Source organism: Toxorhynchites rutilus, chromosome 2 (assembly GCF_029784135.1).
Source record: "Toxorhynchites rutilus septentrionalis strain SRP chromosome 2, ASM2978413v1, whole genome shotgun sequence".
In the NCBI taxonomy this organism is placed as follows: Eukaryota; Metazoa; Arthropoda; class Insecta; order Diptera; family Culicidae; genus Toxorhynchites; species Toxorhynchites rutilus.
The window spans coordinates 180,772,509-180,799,330 of record NC_073745.1 but is presented as its reverse complement, the minus strand read 5'-3'; the positions used below and the strand labels follow the sequence as shown (position 1 = coordinate 180,799,330).

Below are 26,822 nucleotides of genomic sequence, written 5' to 3'. Positions count from 1 at the left end.
TTTGGAACAATTATAGCTCCGAGAAAATCCAACGCCTTCCTAGATGTTCCGCTGATGAATTTACAACACTTACAAATCGAGGATCAGGATGATGATGACAACTATAGACTAAGAACTTTCAGTTCTTCCAAGCAAGGTATTCGTACCAAAAGTAGCAAATGTGCATTTTAAAATGTCTCCATTTTTTCCCTAGGCGTTGTGAACCGAGGGGATTCTTTCAGGAGACGACGATCAAGGAGCAACAGTTTGGCACCAACGAGTCCTATGTATGCCCCGGAAGAGACACTTGCGCCAAACAAAGAACCTATTGATTCATTCCAGGTTACAATGCTTGGTGCTGACGGTGTTGGTAAGGGTGCTTTACTGTTACAGTTTCGAACATCAGAATGTATCAACGCATACGATACACGGGGTAAGTATGGTTCAGTCAACAATATTTTTTGTCGTTTTCAAACCGATGTCTGCTATGCGCAACTTTAGACATTTCGACATTTTGTCATTGTAGTAACGCCAGATCAACAATTATTACTACCGCTAAGAGTTTGAGATACCGTGTGGCGCCAAGAGGCGGACTGCTCCAACATCTCCGTGCAGGTGTTAGCCTCCTTGGCAATGGAGATGGGAGCAACGGATCCAGACAAGCGTACCGCAATTAGAAGGCTGATGGCGTACAAAAGAGGCAACAGATCGGCGAAATAACGTCGCCAAGTTACTGTGATCGTGCAGCCCACTGAACTTCGCCAGTTGGGAGCTTACCAGCTTCCGGAAAAACTCAGCAATTAAGTGTCCTAACAAAACGACTGAAATGTTACTCTGACTCTTCAAAGCGCAAAGAACAAAATCGGATGTTCAAAGATAACGAAAAGGCGTTCGATGAGCACATTAGCGACGAGAAACCCGCCTATAGCGAAGGTTTTCCAGATATCGTCGATGTGATGAACTTCTTGGCTGGTATTTGGGAGATCCCAGTAAAATATCGCGACGGGAAAATGTTGTTGAGACGGTAGCAGGAGAGTTGTAGTGAAAGTACAGATCGATAACGTGCCTATCGAGTCTGTACAAATTATTAGCAGCATCATAACCGCCCAAGTTTTTGCCCACTGCAAACAACGTCACATCATCGCAGAAGAGCAAAAATGATGCAAGAGAAATACGCATGATTGTAAAGACCAGGCCATCATCGACGCAGCCATAGTCGGACAAGCGGTATACAATCAGCGGAACCTCAGTATAGGATTATAGGAAGGCTTACGACTCCATACCTCACTCGTTTCTCGTCCGGGTATTGGAGCTCTATAAAATTGATCCCGCCGTCGTTAGGTTCCTGCAGCATGTGATAAGGCAATGGAGCACGTCTCTGCACCTCAGTGATGAGGAAAATGTGTCTAGAACGCTGCAGATAAAGAGATATTCCATGGCGATTCTTTCAGCCCGCTTTGGGTTTGTCTGGCACTGAACCCTCAAGAGAAACGGTCATGGTTATAAGATAAGGTATGGTGATGCTGAAGTGATCCATACCTTCTACATGGTCGATCTTATGGTCCATGCGGATTCACGTCAGTGTCTTGGTGTAGCTATCTGGCTTGTCGAAGACATAAGCAGGGATATTTGCGAGTTCCACTCCAACGTCAAGACGAAGCTGCGAGACAAGTTTTTGAGTCGAGTGAACTGTGTCCTAAGGACTTTCCTCAACACGAGCGATCAACATTTTCGCGGTTCCCCTACTGACCTTTGGAGGGATTGTTTTGGAGTAGTTAAGAGAAGAAAAACTGACCTAGAAGACCTTGAGAGGAAGACGAAGAAAGCATTCAAAGAGGTTAGGATGCACTTTCCTCAATAGGCACTGGAGAGAGTGTCACTACCAGTGCCGAAAATATTCACCTTCACGATATTAAAGTACGGCGAATTTCAGCCTGCCTTGTATTGATAACCTACTGCTCAAGCGAGAGACGATAAATATGAAACAACACTATCAATGAACACCAGTGGAATGAACATGAACATCAGCTTGCCATGAAGTCCATTTTTCAAAATGAAAATCATTGTGTGTTAGTGAAAATCAAAGCATAAAATTCAACGTCAACCAATTGAGAGTGAAATCGATTGATGGTAAAGGATGGCCATTCATCACACAAAATTCTTGTCAATGCTTAACGAAAATTAATGTTGCATTTTCCGGATTCCTGGTCCTTTCTTTTTTTATAAATATGGAAATCAAACACGTTTTCAATAAACATTCATTGCAAGCGATAAAGATCAACTCAACGTTCGTGATAATCAGCTGAAACTATTGACAGTAATGAAAGTGCTTGAATGCAGGCTTTTCGAAATTAGCATCAAAGAATTTCGTTCAATATTCCAGATAAAGTTCACGTGTCTCGACTCTTGTGTTATACTCATTATGACAGATATGGTGTTGAGTTTCAACAGAAGAGAAATCATCCGACACTGGGAGAAAGTTAATTCCTTCATTCGTGAATAAATTTTGATAGTTTTTGGGACTGGTCACTACCACGTAAAGAAGAAGGACTTGGAATTGTCGACATATCGGTACTATGTGTTGCCCAGGTACAACAACACGTTATACCGGGTTGTCCGCGCTACTGACAAAGAATACAGAGCTCTGCACTTGGCGGAAACGAAGTACCAGTTGAACTGCAATCTGCCCTATCAACTGGACCGGCCACATGTCGACAAGGCCGCGTCTAATCTGTGGCTAACGCGTGGTGAACTATATTTAGTAGTAGAAGCTGGGATGATAGCCATCCAGGACAGGATAATCCCTACAAGAAACTGCAGGCGGTGCATCTGCCATCAAGATGTTGATGACATTTGCCGGATGTGCCATCAACCCGGAGAAAACATAAAGTACATAATGGGAGGCTGTCCCGTTTTGACCAACATAGCCTACACCGAGAGCCACAACGTGGGCCGCATCGACATCTGGCGCTCCATTGTGGTTTATTGGAGTTCCAAACGGCCTGAATCTGTCCTGGAAAATAATCGTTCCAAGCTTTACTGGGATCGCACTGTTCTGACCAATCTCTCGATCCACCACAACCGTCCAGACATTATGGTGTATGACAAGAGCGACCGACAAGTCATCATCAAAGTCGCTATTTCACTGAACCTAAATCTGGAAGAGACCCACGGTTGCAAAATTTGTAAGTACCGACCATTGGCCGTGAAACTCAAAGAATTGTGGGGGCTAAGGGAAGTCCCAAGAATTGTTGCACAAGTTCTCTCTGAAACTGGAATTAGGCCGAAGACACTTCTGCAAGCACTTGAACATCGAGAAAAAATTGGATGGCATCCAAAAGTCGGTCATTCTTGGCACCAGCGCGATTCTCCGATAATTCCTCGTTCAGGACTAAAAAGCACGAGCATGCAGATACGTGCATTCCACAGAGCCTAGTCTCCCTGTGGCATTCAGCAGCCCGGGGGCAGATGATATATATGTTCGCTTAGGCAAGAAGTGAGATAAGTCTGTAAAAAAATGTTAAAAAAGGAATTGGAGCGATTGAAGAAACTAGAACAGTCAAAAATCAAAATTGAAGCAGAAGAAGAAAATTACTGTAGAGCAGTAGTAGAGCAGCACAGCAATATAGTCTACCTTACAATTCCCAGCAAATGAAACATAACACCGTGGAGTCACCGGCCTACAATAGCACTTCGGGTCATGGTCCCTTCTTTCTTTCTTTGTTTTTAAGAGGCTTTAAACTTTGCAGTTCATTCGCCTCTAAGCCTTGGTCCCTGTCCCTGACGTCAGACTAATCGAGTAACAACACGGGTAAGGGCGCAATAAAACTAAGCAATAGAGCAATGGGTACGGCCAATGATCAAGCTCACTTTTGCAAGTAGTAGGAAGCTACTACTACGATCGTCAATACTCAACCGAGTGGCAGCGACAGTAATCCCTATGGAGAAATATTTGAAACTCCGCAGGTCAGCCCTCTTTTCCAACCAAAGTCCAGCAGTAGTTTAACTCAGGATAGATGGCTGAATAGAGATACCTCTCTGAATAAGATCATTTCAAAGAACTCGATTCCTTCGTTCAATGGGATGAAGCCCTGAATTTGAGGTCTAAGATACCTCATAGGATGGGCTATGAAGGAATATGATGCAAAAATTTCTCGAAACCGAAAAAAGAAGCAGAATTACACAGCAGAAGTGTAACTGCTCAAAAACCAGAAGAACGACCACAGCGACAATGACGAACAAGGCGATAGTGTCGACCAGGAAGAAAGCGACGACGAGTTGTGGAAAGAAACAAGAAGTAAAAGCTAGAGAAGGAGAATAAATAGAACGGAATAGAGAAGACAAGAAATCTAAATCTCGGCGGGTGAGAGACGAACGCGATTCATCCCTGAAGTTGAGGGTGATGTGCCATATGCTACGTGATTTATTTCTTTATTTCGTCAAACCATTGTAGACAACAATCCTGTTTAAAAAATGCGAGAGCGCCCTTGTCTAAAGAAACTGAAGGAGAATGTGGTGAAGTTCAGGCGCACCCAGAATGGAGAATTGATGTTCGAGCTAAAGAGAGACCTGGAACTCAGAAGTTCAGCATTCAAGAACCATGTCGAAAAAGTCCGGAGCACGATGGAGCGATTGTAAAAACTTTATCCCTGAGATAACGACCGAATGCAGGAATCTCAGTCTGCTCTACATTGAGAAGGATTCGACGAGATGCTTTAACTACCCTGTGTCCTAACAGGCAAACTAACAGTGATTCTATGTATGAAAATCGTGTACTTTTCGCACATAGCTCGTATTGGTTTGACAACGACAATTTATTCAACAGCTCACATTAGTGATATCATATACATTTTACTAAACCCCAATCAATACTTCAACAACTTCAATGTTTATTGTGTTCTCTTCAACAGAGTCTCCTGGTCGGCAGAATATTTCTATCATTCTAAATGGCGAGGAATCAGAGTTGAAAATTTCTACTGATAATATTGGCAGTAAGGTAAGTGTATCTACTCATCTAATACTAATGCAAGTATTAGTACTTATGTACTTAGAATAGGTTTATATCGAGGTGATTCACTTACAATAGAGCCTGGGCTCGTGAGTAGAGTAGTGTGGAGTAAAGGTGCGCACCTAACTGTTGTCGTCCAATAGCTCTTGAAATAAACACAAATAAAATTCAGTTTGCTGACCAAATTGTAACTATATATATTACCTTCGAAACGTAGTACAATAATTTCTCGAGTTTTATATATAATTTCTTTTTTGACATATAAACCTGATGTAGACTAAGACGCGTCAATCCTGATACTGGCTGTTTAAATCTGTTGTTCCGTTTCTGAGTTAAATCGTGAGGAACGGACACCAAATCATTTTTATTTCTATGGATCAAGTTTATAAATACATAGTTACAATATTTATTTGAAAAAAATATAAACATAAACGAAACATAACCGTTATTGAATTGCATGCATGGTGAAAATAAAAACAGTTTTTTTCATTTGAAATTCATTTTGAATTATTTTGAAGCAATTGTTTACTTTACTTCCTCATCTTGGATTTCGGTTTTGAGGATTCCGACGCTTTGCCTTGGTGCGCTGTTGCTTCGTTGCGCTGTTTTGGGGTTCGAAAAGACAGACGATGGTTCCAAATGAAACTAGAAGCCCAATCCTTTCCTGCCAGTTTTGCAACTTGGTTGAATTCGTGCTGGAGGTTGTGGCTTCCGCAAAAACAAACGACAGGTGCCTCAAATCTTCGAAAAGCTTTGTCCAGTGCTCTGCAATGGTTCGCCAGATCCTCAGACTGCTTACTCATAAATACTGGTCTGAACCGCCCTAGGTGCTCACTTGCACATCCCAGTAGAAGAAGAAATCTCAATAAAAGAAGATTCAAATCATACATCACTTACTGATATGAGCTTCTTCCTCAGAGCTGATTCAGAAATACCGAAGTCTGCCGCAATCCGACGCTTCGAGACTCCCTTCCGAAGCCTCTGTCGGTCCGACAGCATTTCTGGAGAGCATTTCTTCACATCAGTTTTCTTATAGATCCCATTAAAAATTTGGTTGAAAACATTTTATAATTTTTTTGAGAGCAAAATGCTGGTTCGAACTTTTGCCCCACAGCCACTGCGCACCTTTGCCCCACAATCAATGTTTGAACTAAACGAATTTAAAAAAAATCTCTTCAACTTTTTCACAAAAACGAATACGCACTATCATCTACTAAAGAATGAAGGTTTCCTTGACGGTGTAGTTTCTAACTTTCCAGTTATTTTAGTTAAGTAAATCGTCATCCTCAAAATTGAAAAATATAGATCAAAACATCACACAACCCTTTTTACCTCATAACTTTTTGTCACTTTCATGAAATGTATCATGTTTATATGTGTGGGCTGCAGGTGTGATATTGTATCGAACGAGTGCACTGTTGTCGAATTTTTATGCTCGTTTGCTTCTAAAAGGCCAATGCGCATTTTTGCTCCGTGCGCTCCTTTGCCCCGCACTACTCTACAGTATGTACCCTAGCCGTGAAGTTGTCGGCCTAGAATAGCACTTCGGGTCTCTGTCCCTGTCGTAAGAGGCGACTAGTCGGGTTACAACGCGAGTAAAATCGCGATAAATCACGGGGGAAATACCGTGAATAGCAACAACAGGAGTGCCAAGCACATCAGGATCGACGCCAGTAAGATCCTGATTACGTCAAACTGGTTATGACATGGAAAACGGAAACTATACGGAAATAAATTAACTCTGATTTTAAAGGCTGACAGTCGTGCTATCCTGCCCCCTGAGTGAGGAAGGGTGAAAACTTCCTGAAATGACGTGTGGAATAATGGTGTGATTGCCCTCGTCTCGATCAAATCCTTGGCAGACCTTCGGATACGTTCGATGCTCGCCTAGGTTTAGGCTCTAGGTACTAGGCTCAGATGTCACACTCCTGACTTGTGCTGATCCGGCTGTGAACACGGTTCCCATGAAGCATAGATAACTATGGTATAGCCAAAAGCGACTATGTACAACGAGCGGAGATAGCGGCCCGAAGTGGGGAGCCAACAATCATGAACGCAAACGAGAAAATCAATAAAATAAATGAGGCGAATGACGACACACCATTCGGAGAGGCGAACGTGTTCGCAAGAAGCGGTAGGCTACAGAGATCGCCAGTGCGCAACCGGACTACCACAGCGAACCCCGTAAATAATACTCCCCTAGGACAACAGCAAGAGCCACAAGGGGAGATTGGCCTAATGCAGGTGATAACGCAGAAATCTATCATCACCATTCTCATATAAGGACAGCAGCTTGGGAGGTCAAGCTTGATGGAGGTCAGAAGGAAAGTAAATGAACTCTACGATTTCATTAAAGACAAAGGCAATGTCCACACCAAGATTAAGCACCTAGTTACGAGTATCAAATTGTTCATTAAGGCTATTGACCGCAACAGAAGGAACCGATCACGCAAGTCGAAGTTGCGGAAAAGGCACTAGTCGAGGGTAAGAGTAAGATAACCGTTGATGGAATACTCCTGGAGACGAAGAAGTGGTGCAGGAGAAGAAAAACCCTAGGCCCCCGTGCGAGCGAAGTAAAGGTAAGATGCCCTGATCGTCGATGTGAAGGGAGAAGTGACTTATGCATCACTCCTACGGAGAGTGCGAGCCGATCCAGAGTTGAAGGAACTGGGAGTGAATTTGGTGAAAACCAGGCGCACTTAGAAAGGAGAAATGTTCTTCGAACTAAATAAGGATACGGCGGTCAAGAGCTCTGTTTTCAAGAAACTTGTCGAGAAATCACGTGGCGAGGAAGCGAATGTGGAAGCTCTATCTCAGGATTCAATGGTCGAGTGCAGGTATCTGAACGAAATCACTACAGACGAAGAGCTAAGGCGTGAATTTCTAGTACAGTGTAAGCTGGGCGATATACCGATGATGATCCGAATAAGAAAGGCGTACGGTGGCACGCAGACTGCTTCGATGCGGCTTTTAACGGTAGTAGCCAACAAAATGGGAGAGACGAGCGAAATAAATGTCGACTGGTCAGTGTGCCCGATGAAGATTGTACCTCGGGTGAACACGCATATGGAGAGATGCTTCAAGTGCATGGGATTCGGATATCAGGCAAGAAACTGCACAGGCCACGACAGGTCTGACCTGCGCAGGAAATGCAGCGAAAAAGGGCATGTTGCGAGAGACTGCACGGAGCATCCGAGATGCCTACTCTGCAAAGCAGAGCAAAGCAGAGACAGGTGATGGGCAGATATCCTTTCCAGGAAGTGGTCGGGGGTTCATATGAAGGTTTCGTAATCGCAAAAAGTAATGGAATCTTCATGTTCAGTTGCTATGCACTCCCGAGATGGAACAGTTCGACCAGATGCTAAACGCAAAGACCACGGAATTAATCGGTAGGAAGCCGATCGTCATTGGACTCAATTGGTGACTTAACGCTTAGGAGGCCTACTCTGCAAAGCAGAGCAAAGCAGAGACAGGTGATGGGCAGATATCCTTTCCAGGAAGTGGTCGGGGGTTCATATGAAGGTTTCGTAATCGCAAAAAGTAATGGAATCTTCATGTTCAGTTGCTATGCACTCCCGAGATGGAACAGTTCGACCAGATGCTAAACGCAAAGACCACGGAATTAATCGGTAGGAAGCCGATCGTCATTGGACTCAATTGGTGACTTAACGCTTAGGCGGTGGACTGGGGAAGTAGATGTACCAACGTAAGAGGGAACAGTCAACTGGAAGCTCTCCCAATGCTAGAAGTGACACTACTTAATGAAGGCACCAACACCTTCCGGGAAAATGGCCGCGAATCTATCATCGACTTCACCTTTTGCAGTCTGTCGTTGGTGGTGTACACGGAGTGGAAAGTTTGCGAATCGTATACGCATAGTGATCACCAGGCGATCCGGTATAGGATCGGTCAACCGAACCACGAAATAGTACGAAGGACAATAAGCTGCGAACGGAAGTGGAAGACGAATGCGTTCGATCACCGAGCAGTAAGCAGCAAAGGAAAAACAACAACAGCAGCAAGAGAATGTAATAAGCGAAAAGTGCAGTTGCATCTCATTGACGTTGCTACACTCTGTCCAACTTCTATAAGACCACCCTGATTTCGTTGCAACACAAACAGTTAGAATTTCAACAAGATACATTCATACATTGTAGACTGCTTAGAATAAAGTATATTTATCGTCAATTCCATTCAAAAGAGTTGTTTGTTTATTTATTTTGCTTTAATATGATAATTTCAGCTGTCCAATTTCTATAAGACCACTTCAAAATTCATAAGTATTATCAATGAAAAATTCAAAACGATAGGCTGATTTACATGTCAATAATCGGTAAACTTGCCATTTCGACTAATAACCTGGAAAATTCGTGTTGGGATACTATTTACCATTTTTTCCATTTTTCCGGAATTGCGACCTTGAGTTCTTCAATCGTGGTGTTTTCCCGTTTTCCCTCATTGTAAATTCTGCGTACAAGGATCCCCCCTAAGATTTTCAGCAGGATTCATGTCTGGAGAGCGAGCCGGCCAGTCCAGAAAAATAGGCTTTTGGTCCTCAATCCACTGTTTAGTTTACTTGCTGGTATGAATAGAAGCATTGTTTTGCTGGAATGTGAATTTTTTGTGACGATATCCACGCAAAAACGGTAGGAGAGAGGATTCCAGAACATGTTTGTAATCCTTGAATGATGTGAAAGCTGTCTTGAGCTTTCCGCTTGCACATAATCGCGCCCAAACCATGCACGAGCCTCCACCAAAAATGCAGGTTGAAAAATACTGTTCCTTCTTCCGTAAATCACGCCGTTACCGGTTGAAACCATCAGGACCATTCTTTTTTTCTTTGTTTTTAAGAGGCTTTAAACTTTGAAGTTCATTCGCCTCTATCAGGACCATCCAAATTGAACTTGTTTTCGTCAGTGAAGATAACCTATACATTGAAGAACTTTTCGTTATGGTATATATCAAAATGTATTATTTTGGAAACATTTTTTGTCACAACATACCATGTCCCACTGTCGGTTCATGTGAACTTTGGCAAAACTCAGACGTCTTCCGAGGTGAGAAGGTGTTAAATGAGTTTTAACCTTTTAAGCCCTCTTTATGAGAGGATTTTGATGAATTGTCACCCGAGCAGTTAGGTAGTTGAAATATGGCTTTATTTTCACATGCGATTGTGAGGTATTCGAAGCTGTTCTAGATATTTCCCGCTTATCCCGGTCAGAGAGCTTCAATTTACGTGGAGCTCTCTTCTTCTTACCGTATCCTTGAGGATTCGCCATATAATTGAGCACTACTTGATTGGATCGTCCAATCCGACGAGAAATTTCTCTGATACCAACATTTTCTTGATGAAATGCATCGAGTTGTCTTTCTTCTCTCTCCGTGAGCACTTTTCCCTTCGACATTCTCCAGATTTAATTGATCAAAACAACTAAAACAACGGAAAATGTAACTATTCTTAGAGAAACTTGACAGTTGAAAATACGAAAACATTCGTTTACGCTCAGCGCTTGCACACACACCTATGAAAATCATGCAGTGTATGGTAGTCACCAATACCTACACATTAGAATATAAATTGAAGCATTGTTTGTTCAAAATGACACAAAGCAGCAAGATCATCACTTGGTCTTATAGAAGTGTACAGAGTGTACTTCCACGTGTAAACGCAATGGTGTAATTACTTTTTCCATAACGTGAATAAAAAAAATACTATTTTGTCAATTGATGCATCATTCGTTCTTCCTTTCAACGTTATGTTTTCCTGTTGTGTTCACCACTATTATCACGAGTAGATAATAGTGGTCAGAACTCATTTCTGATTTTTCCAGCGCAGTTTTATATTGTCAATAATTTTGACGGATTGCGTCTGCGCCCAACCAACCATAATACATGCTGCTGATACTTCGACAAGTCATACAAGTCATAAATGATAATGTTAATGTAATGTAATGTTTGTTACAAAAAAAGATAACCAATTGTGTTCTCGTTTCATTCCAGGACGAACTGTCGAAGGCGGATGCATTCTTGGTGGTGTTTTCTGTTGTCGATAAAGCTACATTCAGTCGCGCTGAGCAGTTTCTAAATGTTCTGCAAGATATGGAACTCCTACGTACTCGTCCCACAATTCTAGTTGCCAATAAAATTGATTTGGCTAGATCACGTGCGGTTTCAACTCAAGGTAACTATGATAAACTTTGTGTGCCATTTTTTGTCCATATTCTTTTTTCATTGCCATATTCAGAAACTTTCATTTTAGTTTTCTAGAGTTTGATACAGTAACAGAAAAAGTAAACGGAGGAAACACATACAATTTTCCATTGCAATTATAAGTTTTTTTTTATCCCATTTATTTATTTCAGGCTCATTAGCTGTAACAGAGCCGAATTTTAATCGTGTACATGTCACATGGTTATCATATCTATAATTATAGCACATTACATTACACAGTTGCCATTCGCCAGTATTCCTTCTATACCATTGCATATGGTACATTTACACAGTAGCCATTTAGGCGTAAGAGTATTCTGTATTGTATTTTTCTTCCATTATCCAGTTAGACCACCGGACAGCGGAGAAAGTTGATTGATCATTGTTGAGCTATTTATAGAACAGCAGCCCGATGTGTCTTGCAGAGCAGAGCAGTTGTATGGATGAATCGATCTAATTTCGACCGTAGATCGATCTCCATCGCTGATGATTGTTGCGTGGACGTAGCTATTCTGTAATAACACAAAGATGGTCAATGAGGGTTCTGAGTTTTGAACTCACGATCGATCGCTTACTAAGCGAACGCGCAGCCAATGTGGCTACGGAGACCCCCGAATTATAAGTTATACAAACAAGAAATATATGAAACATTGAGAAGAACAATGAGTTCTTTTTTCAAGATATCAAAAGTAAAGGTGTTGCCTTGGTTGAATCTATAAGTTACCTCAGAATACACTTTTCCGCCGTGTATTGACGTAAATTTTATTTTTGGGATTTCGTTTCATCGCGTATGCGTAATCACATCACTTACCGCAGTGAATCCCGATTCATTCGTGTTCTTGGTGCATTTCCACTGATTCGCTTCTGATTGGCGAGAGCAAAACAGTGCTTTGGCGTATACGATTTCAGCTCTCCTAGTTATCTTTAACATAAAAATCCAATAAATTCTTAATTAGTAAAGATACCGCTATTTTATGAACCCCAGACAAGTAAAAAAAGTGTTTTTAGAAAAAATGTCCGCCATTTGAAATCATAAATTCGGGAAGAGTTTCATCCTCCAGGTTTCTGCTGCTGTTCAGAAACGAGAAGACTATCTCGATGGACCTGGCGAGCCTCTCCCACGAATCCGCCGTATGGCGGATGCCATTGATTCATGTCCAGGATTTGCTGCTTTAGCTCACGTTTGTTACTAAGAAAGTTGATACCGTTGTCATTTCTGATCTCCAAGTGTGGTGCACTGCATGCATATTCTTAACAGATTTCGGACCAATGATCGAATACAGCTATCATGGAATCGCTGGCGAACCTCGTTGTTGACAATTTGATTATTCGAGTGTCGGTAGTATCGATGATACCACTCTACGACCAAGTAGGTGAGGTGATGTCTTTTCGGGATAGGCATCCTATGATGCCAATAGAAACTCCGGGTTTGTGAACTAACGGCTGTCGGGTTTCAGGTTCGGCCCACTGCTCACTTGGCTCAATCATCCGCAATGTTGCCTGCCGATGGAACGTATCGCCACTTTTCAGGATTTCTCTTGGAGATAATACCTTCTATACACAGTGTTAGGATTACAACTAACAGCAAAGACCCCTCGACCGTTCGCCTAACGCATGCATTGCCAACATTTACACACAAGACATACAAAACAATAGTGAATTCCACACAAAGAAAAAAAGGTTCAATTACAACAATAGGATACACAGAGTAAACACATAAGTTATTATAATACCCTAAAATTTGCATGTAAAGTAAGAATATACTTATTACATCTAAATTTATACCTATTTATACTAAATTAAGTTAAAATCTAGGTTTCCTAAACGCAGAATAAGTGAAATTGTATTGGTTGCTGTTTATTGTTATTTGTGAAGATTAAAAGTAAGTAATTGTCCATTGTTCTGTAAGCATATAAATTACAATAAATATGTTTACAGCTTCGAGCTAACTTTGAGCAAAAATCAAGTTTGCTTCGGGGAATCCGAATCTTCAGCAACACACAGGGTTGTTCAACTGTCACAAGTTGTCGATAGTGACAATGATCGGAGTGGATCCACGAAAGAACCTCTCGCGATGTTGGTAGACTGTGACTGCTGCATAGCATTTTCATCAGCATACAGCTCATCAACTCTAGCCTCTACCCCCTGTAGCCTGGAGATGGACAATGTCTTCAACGCTGCACCTTGGAACATTCCTTGGGTGGTGGTCCTCAAGTAGATGCTGTCATAAGCTGTCTCTGTGCTGGCATAAGCTGTCTCACTGCAATCGACAAAGATGTGCAACTACAAGACCTTGATTTCCGATGCCGTTAGGTCCAGAAAATAGGTACGATGTACCCGTACCACTTTCAGTCATATTCAAATCAGTTCAAATTTGGCTGCCCACAGATCACATCGTTTAAGTATTGGCTTTGATGCGTCAAATATCCTGTTGATGTCGCGGCCGTGGCCGTGAATTGGGAGAAAACTCCCTAACGGATGAAATGGACTCCATAATGCAGCGTAAGATGCCTCGTTTGGTGACAGTTACTATTCCCAAATCAGTCTCATTAGAGAATACGAAAATATCCTCGGTCGCTCTCCATTGCATGCCTAGCACTCATTCTGCTTCGAGTCCGCCTTCGCCAACGATCTTCGTTGCTCCTGCTTCGGCTGGAAGTTCTTCTTCTTCTTCTTCAATGGCACTAACGTTCCTAGAGGAACTTCGCCGTCTCAACGTAGTATTACTTGCGTCATTTTTATTAGTACTTTGTTGAGATTTCTATGCCAAATAACACGCCTTGAATGCATTCTGAGTGGCAAGCTCTAGAATACGCGTGATCACAGTGCAAGTCGGAGGAAAATTTTGACGAAAAATTCCCCCGACCAGAACGGGAATCGAACCCGAACACCCGGCATGTTAGTTATGACGCTAACCACTCGGCCACGGGAGCACTCGGCTGGAAGTTGTTCGTATCAATAATCTCCTCTACACATTCTTCCCTCGACAGTGCAGATAATCGTCGCCATGGTGTCGAGGCACGATCACCTTCGATTCTCCCGGGTAATGTTCCATTAGCTCGGCTGCTTTCAGAGCTTGTTGTGCCGAAGGTTGCTACGTCGATCTGTTTACCGTATTTTTAGCTGATGAGCCATTTCCTGAATGTCTCCCACAAATGCAATATTCCGCTCACGGAATCCGCAGAGAATACCTGGGGATAGATCCGATGCTCCAAGTATCATGATATTCAGGGAGATGCCGTTCACGGTTGCTGTGGCATTCCACATAATTTGCAATTTGTTTAGGGATCTTGGGATTTCGCACTATTCGAACTGGCAGGTACCACCATCTGGCGAAGTGAAGTGGTAATGTGAAGCAGTTTATCGTCAACGCCTCACCTGCCTTTCAGCACTAATAAGATCCATGTTCTGTTGTACGCCGTTTCCAGGTCCAGTGCTACCATCTGGTTAGGGCCAGTCAGGGCCAGTTCCTCGATGGTGAAATTCCGGCTGAGAGGATTATTGGGCCGGATCACTGGAATCACATAGTTGCTGACCGTAGTGGCATCCGCTCCCTGTCGACGGATGAACGGATCATATTTGGAGATGGAAAACAATCCCGCGAAATATTCCCCGAGCGTGTTCAAAGTACAGGGTCACAAAAAAAAAATAAATACAGTCAACTCTCCCTAACTCGATATCCAAGGGACCATCTCGTTAAAGAGGTACCGAGTTATGGAGAGAAAAATGCTTGTAAAATCAATCGAAGGTACCATGAAATCCATCGAGTTAGGGAAAATATCGAGATACAGAACGTTGAGTTAGGGAGAGTTGACTGTAGCTCCTTATAAAAAAATGTTTTCACTCCGTCGAGGTTACACTGCATTCTCCACTTCGGGACGATAATATTCGGCTACTCGTTCAGTCTGATCGGATGGCTTTTAGTGTCAAAATGTACAATTTACAAGAACGTGTATTTTTAGTGAAATCGTATTATTCGAGCAACCAAATCCTTAATGAAACTTTGTCCTCTTATAGTAAGAATTTCAACATTTCTCATCGTCGGTTACTTCCTCTGAGGGGTACGTGGAGGACCGTTGCCATTTTAATAAGCCACAAATTTTGGAGCTTAAAGAAGAAACTAACTCGGATTTTCAACAGCATCGAAGTATTGATGTTAGAGTTGTGCATGAAGAATTTTGTTCACCGTTTAAAACGCGTTATCGAAAAAAAGGGGTGGTCACATCGAAAATGTCCTAAACTAAGCTTTAATTTGGTTTTTAAAAAATAAAAATCGGTTCACTTTTGTAGAAGTTTTATTATTAAAATTTGTTGCGTGAGAGTTCAATCTGAAAGACCCTGTATCTGCCGAATCGCTGAGGGTTGTAGAGTCTATTTGGATAATAAGGTTGTGTAAGCGTGCGGTGAAGCAGCAAACTCGGCTGCGCGAAGGAATCAACCGTAATGAGTCTGGCTTGCACGTTACCGATTTGAAGTAGAGTGTTGAGTGAAATTATTCAAGAATAAACTGAATAAACCGCCTCCGCACTTGTTTCCAACGGAACGCGTAACGAACGGAAGTGTATCAGAAATATTCCTTATCAATAAATTGAACTAACTGCCTTCGCACTTATTCCATACGGAACGCGTAACGAACGGGACTTAGACAATCTATCGATTTTATCCCTTCGACAAGTTGATTCAACTGCCTCCGCACTTATTCCATACGGAATGCGTGACGAACAGAAGTTGAACAGTTTGCCGACATCTACTACTCGGGAAGATCAACGAGAACAAGATCTTCACGAACTCCGCGCTCAAATTATACAATTATTGCAACGGACGTTGGAAGTCTGGATGCTGCTGATCTCTCGTTAGCAGACTGAAGACTGTGATATATTTCAAGGAACAACACTTGGTCTTAGTTTCGCTTAAGACTACTTATGGCTGCGGAAGGCAGCCTCAAACTACTTCCTTTATTCAGATATGGTCGAGTTTTTATACAAGATTTTTGCTGACATGATATATCTTAAATCTAGGTCAAATATCGGGAATGAAGGAGAAAATTCTATTCTCATATAGTAAAGTTCTATGCGCCACTCGGTCAAGAATTCAGAGCGTATATCGAATGAATGATCCTTTGTTTTAGTTCCAGCCACAGCCGGCCGTTGGTTTTATGATCGATCGCGCGTTCGCTTATTTTATGGTTTGTTTTGGTTCTATGTTAAGCGGGCGCCCCGTGACCTTCTAAACTATAAATGCTATAGCTGAGCCAAACACATGCTCGCTTCAAGCGATAAAACCTAAACGCTAACTGTTCCAGAAGCTATAAAGTGGCAATGAATGAAAATAGTGAATGACGCGTGATTCTAATCTTGACCTTGATTTTCTACTACTCTCATTGGAATAACAAATTCTGTCGATTTCTTACATTTCCCCTTCCGTAAATCTACCTACTCGATTTACCCTTAAAGAATTTGTAATTACTTAAGTCTAATCCTATCAATTTATTTCTTCTCTCTTTTTTAATTCGTACAATTATATTATCATTTCACAATCTTGGGTAAACTCGTCCGCATATGGGTTTTTTCTGTAGTTTTTATCGAAAATAAATGTCTTTCCGATATTGTGCTATAGATTACGACTTCTCCAATTGATTTTACTTGATTATTTCTTGTTTTATTGACAACACCTTCGAATATAACCTCAAACTCGCACACCTGCGGTTCATGTCGATGTCCCAAGTTAAATAGCCTTCTTCAGCATCCAAACATCGCCCTTGCGTGTACGTACATGTTAGACCTCCTCTCAACATAATTTGGTTACTTTCAATATCCACAGAGGCTACGTAATCGTGGAGGGTGATTGTGTATTCATAATACACCAAAGCGTTCGTCCATGTGTATAACGATGTTTTGTATATACCTCCATTACAGGAACTACCAGTTACTGATCCTATTATTAAAACTTGACCTCTGTTCGTACTGTTTAGTTTCCATTCTTGGATTACTGTGTTATCAGCAAGTGCTCCGCTATAATGCTCCGCTATAATGAGCCTTTCGACATTCTTCTGAAGAAAATTCTTTCACGATGTAAGCGATAATCGGAAGTGTGGGAGTGCATACCACAGTGTTGAATGGATCTTTTGATGATGACTTTACATTGAAACACCTTTGTTTCGATTTTTGAATTTCTTTGTAGCATTTGTATTCGAAGTTCCGTTGTTGTTAAGTTTGTTGTTGGTGGTAAGCATGAAGCTACATCCAACAGTGAATATGTTGTCATATTAACTTCCGTGTTAGCACAGTCGTATGCGATCAATCCGTGAGATGACGAACCCAGTACACTGCATCCGAAGAATAACAGTGCTGCAATCAACAGTTGCATGAATGTTAATGGTGTAAGTGTATTTGATTTCCTTATTATTTTTCTTCTCGGTTCATCTTTTTTGGAGTAATCGGTGTATGCCATAACATTTGATGTTTCTGCCGTTAATATAATTGAAGTGCAAGGATTGATTCGTCGTCTCTTTTTCTTGGGTTCATAATTTTCGCGATTCAATTTGTTATTTTCGTTAACTATTTGATGAAGTCCGGTAAATGTGGTAGTTGTTTTGTTTACTTGTTCCGTCGTTTGAACGGAATCCTTGCGTATATTTAATACTGCTAACTTAGTTGCTGGTCGTTTAAAGGTTCCTTTGGCGGTTTTTATAAACGCTGAACGAACTTGACCGTCTTTTCCTTTAATGACTTCAGTAACTCGTCCTTTCATCCATAGACCCCAAGGTAGAGTACTATCAGTTATCAGCACTATATCGTCTATCTCTATGGGTTGCACTTTATGTGTCCATTTTTGCCGTGGTATTAATGTTGGTATATATTCGTTTTTGAATCGATTCCAAAACTGCCTACTGTAATGATTTACTAGTTTCCATGGAATCCTAGTGAGTTTGTTGTCGTCCATGTTTTGAGGCGGAACGTATTCACCTGCTCGTCCAATTAGGAAATGGAACGGAGTCAAAACCTCCTCCTCGTCTGGATTGCACGGTGTGTGCGTTAGTGGGCGACTGTTTAGAATGAATTCAATTTGAATAAGAGCTGCTCGTACTGTTTCAGGGTAAGGTTTTCGATTACAATCTATCATCTGATATAAATTATCTTTGATAATTCTTATGAGTCGCTCCCAAACTCCTCCAAAGTGTGGTGATGCTGGATGATTAAAAGTCCATGCTATCTCCATTCTTTCAGCTTCGAATTTCGTCATGCGTTCATTTATTTCTTGGACTAACATTTTAAGTTGTTTTTCTGCTCCTACGAAATTCGTTCCGTTATCGCTGTATAAATGTTTGATCTTTCCACGTCGGTTTTGGAAGTTTTTAAGGCACATCAAAAAGTGATCCGTATCTAGTTTTTCAGCCATTTCAATATGTACTGCTCTTGTGGTCATGCATGTGAATATTACTCCCCATCTCTTTTCAATTGATCGTCTTACCACGACTTCAAATGGACCGAAGTAATCGACTCCGGTATTTGTGAACGGATAAGCATACAAGTCTACTCTGGCTGTTGGTAATGATGCCATTTGGGGTGGCATAGGCTTGGCCTTCATTATAATGCATTTAGAGCACTCTGCCTTTACTTTGTTGTAGAACTGTTTGTTGAGGCCTTTACTTTGTTGAGAACGATGAAAATATCGTTGATGATATTCGGCCACAATCAAATATGTTCCATGATCTTCGGCGGGTAAAATCACAGGATGTTTTGTTGATGTATGCAATTTATTAGCGTTTTCCAATCGACCTCCAACTCTCATTATGTTGTATTCATCGAGTATGGGGGTAACCGCTGATAATTGTTTATTTCTTATATCAACGTAACCGTTTAGTTCGATATCATGAATTTCCTTGGAGAAATGCGTCATTTGCATTTTACGAATTACTACTCTTTCTGCAGTTTGTCGATCTTTGTACGTTATATTGCGAGTAAAATCAGTTTGCATGTTTAATCGCTGGTTTCTCTTGTATTGTAACCAGTCAACATATTTCTTCATGATACAGACCAGATGTATTAATTTACTCCAACTGGAGTATCGTTCCATTCCGATGAACATAGGGTTTGCTTGGTGCATTCCTACCAGTTTCAATTCTTCTGTTGACTCTTTAATTTTTCTTCTTGGATACTCGATGATTGGCCTCTTTAGAAATTGAGGACCCTTTATCCATGTTGACTGTCCTTTAAAATCTTTTGTAGCTTCGTCGGCGGGATTCTGTTCAGACGGTACATAATGCCATTGCTTTACATTTGTCGTTTCTAAAATTTCAGCAACTCGATGAGTGACGAATATTTTATATCTTCTGTTTTTTGGTTGTAGCCAAGACAAAACATTCTCTGAGTCTGACCAATAGGTAATACTATCTATCTTGAATCGTTGCTCGTTTCGAATTGTATTTGTTAGTCTTGTCCCTAGTAGGGCTGCTTGTAGTTCCATTTTTGGAATGGACAACTGATGAATTGGTCCAACCTTTGCCTTTGCTGCCAATAGTCGTACTTGAATTGAACCTTGTGTTCTACAGCGTAGGTATAAAACTGCAGCGTATGCACGTTCGGATGCATCCACGAAAGTATGTAATTCCAATATTTCTGCACTGTACCGAATTAAACATCTGGGTACTTTAACGTTAGAAGCTTGTTGAATTCTTGTGATCCAATTCTGCCACTGCTTACTCAAATGTTTGGGTACTTCATCATCCCAATCTATTCCATCTTTGTGTAATTCTTGGAGTAAAATCTTACCCCGTTGGCATTCGTTGCATTTGCCTTACTTCACAATTCAATTTGTTTAGTGATAATCGATATCCGATTAAGTCTAGTTTCGTATTCCAATATATACCAAGAACTTTCTCAGCGCATGAATCCTTATCATCCATCACCTTAATATCGCTTGGTAGGATTCGATCAGAAGGTAAGTGACTCAATATTTCCTTACTGTTTGATATAAAATTCCGTATGAAAAATCCTGCATTCTGATGTATGTTGATGACATCTTTGGTACTCTTGGTTGCCTCTTGTAAGTTAGAAAAACTATCCAGATAGTCATCCACGTAGTGTTGGGATTTGATTGCTTCAACCGCCACTGGATATATTTCCTTGAACTTGTCTGCATTATGATTCTTTACTGCTTGCGCACATGACGGTGAGCACGTTGACCCAAAGGTCATCACTCGCATGAAACCTGACGTATATGTACGTCAGGTTTCTTGTTGCTGTCACAATTTCTCCATAAGAATCTCTGAGCATGTTGATCCTCAGCTCGGATACGTACTTGATGGAACATTTCTTTGATGTCTCCACAAACAGCAACTGCTCCTTCTCGGAATCTTAATAGCACGCCGAACAATGACGTTGTAGCATCTGGTCCTGATAACAATTGCGTGTTAAATGATACGCCTTGTATTTTTGCTGCCGCATCGAAAACTAATCTTGGTTTTGGTGGAAACTTGTTTTTATTGTGCACAATAAAGTGTGGAAGATAATACACTCTTGGTACTGGTTGCACAATTTCGTTAGCTGTCAGCTTACGAGTATAACCTTTCTTTTCGTATTCTGCAAAGGTGTTTATTGCCCATTTTTTCAATTCTGGGTCTTTCGACAATAATCTTTCGCTTGTTGTTAGCCTTTTCTCTGCACTATTGTAGCTGTTTGGAAATTTCGCCTTTTCGTCTTTCCATAATAATCCAACTTCGTACCGCCCATCCTTGTATTTCATGGTATTCTTCAATATTTCTTCAGCCCTTTCTTCTTCATTTGACATTGGTAATTTCTCCACTAACTTCACTCCGAAATCGTCGAGAGAAAAGTATCGCTGCATTATGGTACTCATTTCTTGTTCCTCCTGATTTACCATTGTATAGTTTTGATGGTTTACGTTGTACTCCCTTCCGTATATAACCCATCCTAATGGGGTCTTTACTGCCATCGGACCATTTCCCTTAATCGTTTTGATGGCACTTAGTAAATCGCTGTTATCTAATCCAATTAACAAGGTTGGTTGAGCTTCTTTATGATTTCGCAACGGAATATCCTTCAAATAGGGATAATTCTTGGAAATGTTTCCAATATCAACCGTTTGGACGGGAAGATTTAAATCATTCATAGTTCGGGCCATTACTGGTTTTCTTATGCCTTTTATCCAGAATTTTACCCGTTTGCTTGTGCAGGACTTAGAACAATCCTGTGTCCATTTTAGCGTAAGTGGATCAACTCGGCCCTCCAATTCTAACATGTTCGCCATTTTTTCATCTAATAATGTAACCGATGATCCCGTGTCCAGAAACGCATAGGTATCTATTGTCCTTTCGCCATTTTGGACTGTTATAGGTACTATCTGGTAATAGAGGAATTCAGCTCGTTGTCGATGAAGGTTTGTTGTTTCTCCGGAACCTTTTCCGGAATCATTAGCTTTGTCTTGAGTTCTTCTATTTTCGGCCCTTTGGTGAATTAATCGATTGTGTTCCTTGTTACAAGTGCACACTTTATAATCTGATGGACATTAACACGTCCTTTCCTCTCCGTGGTTGGTACGCTGTTATTAGATTTCTGCATCATGCGAGCTATCCTTGCATGTGGTAATAACCACTTGCTTAAGTCGTTGATCGTCGGGATAGAAGTGTTGCTTTGGATTACTTCAATCCATTAAACTTGAATTGAGTAGGGCAACTTCTCTACTGTTTCTTCTATTAATCTGTGGTTGCGTAGGTACTCCTTTTGACCAAGCGCCTCCATGTTTACTACCATGTTGTCCAGGGCATCTGATAATTCTGATACCACATTACGGCTGTCCTTTTTAATCCGTCTCAGGTCATTTAGTAGTTCTTTATAAACCAGATCCTTCCTTCCGAAGCACTCTTCTAGTTTTTCGATTATTTTTGGTACGTTATCTGAATTTATCATTAATTGTTGGACCGTTTTATACGCGTCCCCTTTCAGTACCTGTTCTAATCGGTTGAGATTCTCTAAGTTTGAGAAACCTCCTTCTGCTGATGTATCATTAAATATTTTTTTAAATTTCGGCCAATCCTTGGCTGCACCGAAGAATTTTGGTAAACTTGTCAGCGATTGTCTTTTCAGATATATAGTCCAATCACCGGACATGTTCGCTGGTTGGTTAATGGAATGCTCTGCCGATTGGTTAATTGTTTGGCCCGCGGATGAACTCGAGCCGTGTCCTTTTACCGTCGCCATTAGTTTATTCATTGAGTCCAATTGTTCCTGTATCTGCTTATCCTTCTGTTTAGCAGACATTTCCAGAGTTGCAAGTCTGTCTTGGATCTGCACACATTTTGGACAGTTCCATTTTTCTTCCTTTGTCGGTGCGACCGTTAAGTTCACGCTACCATAGTGAAACCATCGGTCGCACTCGTCACACGCGACCATATTCTGCTTATGGTCCGGTGCAGTGCATAAGCGGCAATTTCCGCTTTGATTATCCACGAATCGTATCATGGCTATGCTGTTAATAGATTTGTTTACTCACAGCTACTTTGCTGATGCTCAACCCTTTGTCGATGAGCACACACTTGGACTTTTCTCGGTCCTGTTGGGTCCTGTTACCCAACTTATATTTGTTCACGCTTTGAACTCCTTTGGATTTCTTATATCCAACCCTGCTCACTCTTACGACGATGAGCACAAACTTAATCTTATCAGAGTCCTGTTGGATCTTGTTATCCAACTATATTTTGTTCACACTTGAACTCCTTTTAATCCTGCTCACTCTTACGACGATGAGCACACACTTGGACTTTTCAAAGTCCTGTTGGATCTTGATATCCAACTATATATGTTCACACTTGAACTCCTTTGGATCTTATATCCAATTAATTATTCCGCTCACTCTTATGGCGATGAGCACGCACTTCTGATTTAGTTAGTCCGGTTGGATCCTGTTATCCAACCATATAGCACTTGGAACTCTTTTCCAATTAATATTCGCTCACTCTTATGGCGATGAGCACGCACTTAACTTTTTTAAGTTCCTAACTTGTTGGACTCTTTTCCAATAAGTATTTTCCTGCTCATTCTTATGGCGATGAGCACGCACTTCTAACAATTCTTTTCAATAAGTATTGTCTTGCTCATTCTTATGGCGATGAGCACGCACTTATGAGTTCGTTGGGTAAAGAGGCTCCTCCTCTCTGGAGCCACCAAATGTAAGCGTGCGGCGAAGCAGCAAACTCGGTTGCGCGAAGGAATCAACCGTAATGAGTCTGGCTTGCACGTTACCGATTTGAAGTAGAGTGTTGAGTGAAATTATTCAAGAATAAACTGAATAAACCGCCTCCGCACTTGTTCCCAACGGAACGCGTAACGAACGGAAGTGTATCAGAAATATTCCTTATCAATAAATTGAACTAACTGCCTTCGCACTTATTCCATACGGAACGCGTAACGAACGGGACTTAGACAATCTATCGATTTTATCCCTTCGACAAGTTGATTCAACTGCCTCCGCACTTATTCCATACGGAATGCGTGACGAACAGAAGTTGAACAGTTTGCCGACATCTACTACTCGGGAGGATCAACGAGAACAAGATCTTCACGAACTCCGCGCGCAAATTATACAATTATTGCAACGGACGTTGGAAGTCTGGATGCTGCTGATCTCTCGTTAGCAGACTGAAGACTGTGATATATTTCAAGGAACAACACTTGGTCTTAGTTTCGCTTAAGACTACTTATGGCTGCGGAAGGCAGCCTCAAACTACTTCCTTTATTCAGATATGGTCGAGTTTTTATACAAGATTTTTGCTGACATGATATATCTTAAATCTAGGTCAAATATCGGGAATGAAGGAGAAAATTCTATTCTCATATAGTAAAGTTCTATGCGTCACTCGGTCAAGAATTCAGAGCGTATATCGAATGAATGATCCTTTGTTTTAGTTCCAGCCACAGCCGGCCGTTGGTTTTATGATCGATCGCGCGTTCGCTTATTTTATGGTTTGTTTTGGTTCTATGTTAAGCGGGCGCCCCGTGACCTTCTAAACTATAAATGCTATAGCTGAGCCAAACACATGCTCGCTTCAAGCGATAAAACCTAAACGCTAACTGTTCCAGAAGCTATAAAGTGGCAATGAATGAAAATAGTGAATGACGCGTGATTCTAATCTTGACCTTGATTTTCTACTACTCTCATTGGAATAACAAATTCTGTCGATTTCTTACAGGTTGCGTGACCTTCTCTCTCCCCATTCTCTTTACTCTGCGCCCGCAGAAGACGGGTTCTCGTTGTTAGACTCCAGAAAACCAGCCCAACTGTCTAGTTTCGCCATCCGTATTAACCGCCGTTCTGTGATGTGTTGCGCTCGATACCTGTTTGTGACAGCTTCCTTCATCGGGTATCAGACTGGTAGGCGTTTGATCGCACGCAGAAACTTTCTACGTTTTTTCTCTTCCCTTTGATGTCCTCGGACCATTAACAATCATGATGGTTTTGTTGAAAGTGGCAATGGTGGTTGGATTGTCTCTAGATAGCAAGAAGTCGGAGGATGTTTGAAATGTTGTCCAGTCAGCTCTTTCGAATGACCATCTTGGTCTGCGAGTTGTGTGCGGCGACAGGCTATTGAAGCTGATGGTTATCGAGTGATGGTCGCTGCCATGAAGGTCGTCGGCCTTGTTCCACCCTAGCCAACTCACCATGTTGAGACTGGCTGCTGAAATATCAATGGTTATGTAGTTGGTACCTCTCCGAAAAGTATCCGTGCCGGGGGGCGATCTGGCGTAGTGGTAACATTCATCCATACCTCTCGTAGCCACATTGGTTGCGCGTTCACTTAGTAAGCGATCGATCGTGAGTTCAAAACTCAAGGCCCTCATTGACCATCTCTGTGTTGTTGCAGAATAACTACGTCCACGCAACTATCATCAGCGATGGAGATCGATCCACGGTCGAAATAAGATCGATACATCCATACAACTGCTCTGCTCTGCAAGAAACATCGGGCTGCTATTCTATTAATAACTCAACAATGATCATATCAACTGTCTCCGCTGTCCTGTCTAACTGGACAATGGAAGAACAAAACGAATACTCTTACGTCTAAATGGCTACTGTGAAATGTAATGTACCATATGCAATGGTATAGAAGGAATACTATTACACCGAAAAATGGCAACTGTGTAATGTGCTAATTATAGAAATGATAAACATATGACATGTACACGATTAAAATTCGGCTCTTTTACAGCTAAAATGCTAATGAGCCTGAAATAAACAAATGAGATTTAAAAAAAAGCATTACACATAGTTGGAAAATTTTGTTGTGAAGGTTAACTTTGTTTTTTTACCTCGCCTTGCTATTTGATTTTGTTCGTGTTCTACAAGCGTGTATGTGCATTACTTATCAGTCTACATTCGTATGTTATTGAAAAAAAATCCTTCTACGTATATGGTCGAATTTCAACAACCGAAAATAATATACAAAATGTTTGAAAGTATGGTTGTGCCACCCGATTTCTGTGCCATTTTTGTTTGGCACGGTACGGCTCCTGTACGCAGTGGCAAAATAGGGACGGATGCTCTTGGCCGCCATTGCATCACGGGACACCTAATCAATTTTGCAAATTCGAAAACGAATCCATTCGCTCGGGCGCATGCGTAAGCGAAATATTTACTATGACCTATTCACGCGGTGGTAAAACAGGAACTGCTCTTGGTTGCGATTGCATCACAGGACACTCAATGCGAAAACAAATCCATTAGCTCCGAGGCATTCGCGACGCATTCGAACTATTTATCATGACCTTTACACGCAGCTGCAAAAAAAGGAACTGATGTTCTTGGTTGTGATTGCATCGCGGGACACCCACTCGATTTTTCAAATGTATGTTAAACGAATTTTCATGACCTCTACACGCAGTGGCAACATAGGAACTGATGATTTTGGTTGCGATTGCATTACGGGACACCTGATCGTTTTTGCAAATGCGAAAACGAATCTTTTTGCTGCGACGCATTTCCATGACCTCTACACGCAATGGCAACATAGGAACTGATGCTCTTGGTTGCGATTGCATCACGGGACACCCAATGCGAAAACAAATCCATTCGCAAGCGAACTGTTTTCCATGACCTCTCCACGCAGCTGCAAAAAAAGGAACTGATGCTCTTGGTTGTGATTGCATTATGGGACACCCAACCGATTTTTCAAATGTATGCGAAAACAAATCCATTCGCTCTAGTCTCTAGTCTTCAAAAAGATCATTGGGAAACTTTCCTACTCATTCACCTCCATTGCCTTGAGGCACTCGATCCCTTACCGTCCAACTCGGCCAGCAACGGTGTTGTCCAGTCGGGGTCCTCACGAATAATGGGAGTGCATTTGAAAGCGAGTAAAATAAATCACAGCCTGAATATATTTGCGATGACACATTCTCCAGTTTTTGCGTCCGTGGTCGAGAACACATTTTGATCACCACAAAAACAATCATCATCAAGCTAGATTGTTATGATTTAAATAGCCTGTTTTCAAAGCAATTTTAAAGCTATTGAAACAAGTTTTCGGGTCAATAATTATAACTCGTGAACATTTTGTCTTTCGAATGAAATGATTATCATAACAATCCGTTCAGCCGGAAAAGAGGTA

The 26,822-nt window shown here is 41.4% G+C and overlaps 1 protein-coding gene across 2 annotated transcripts in view; it reads left to right on the top strand.

Annotated features, from left to right (window-relative positions):
* The window catches only part of LOC129764166 (GTP-binding protein REM 1), an 88,662-nt gene that overhangs the window by 48,395 nt on the left and 13,445 nt on the right, over window positions 1-26,822 (top strand). For both annotated transcript variants that reach the window (XM_055762998.1, XM_055762999.1), the window contains 4 exons: window positions 17-136; window positions 194-412; window positions 4,890-4,975; window positions 10,988-11,168. In XM_055762998.1, the coding sequence (XP_055618973.1) occupies window positions 17-136; window positions 194-412; window positions 4,890-4,975; window positions 10,988-11,168 (606 nt within the window). The remainder of the gene's footprint in view (window positions 1-16; window positions 137-193; window positions 413-4,889; window positions 4,976-10,987; window positions 11,169-26,822) is intronic.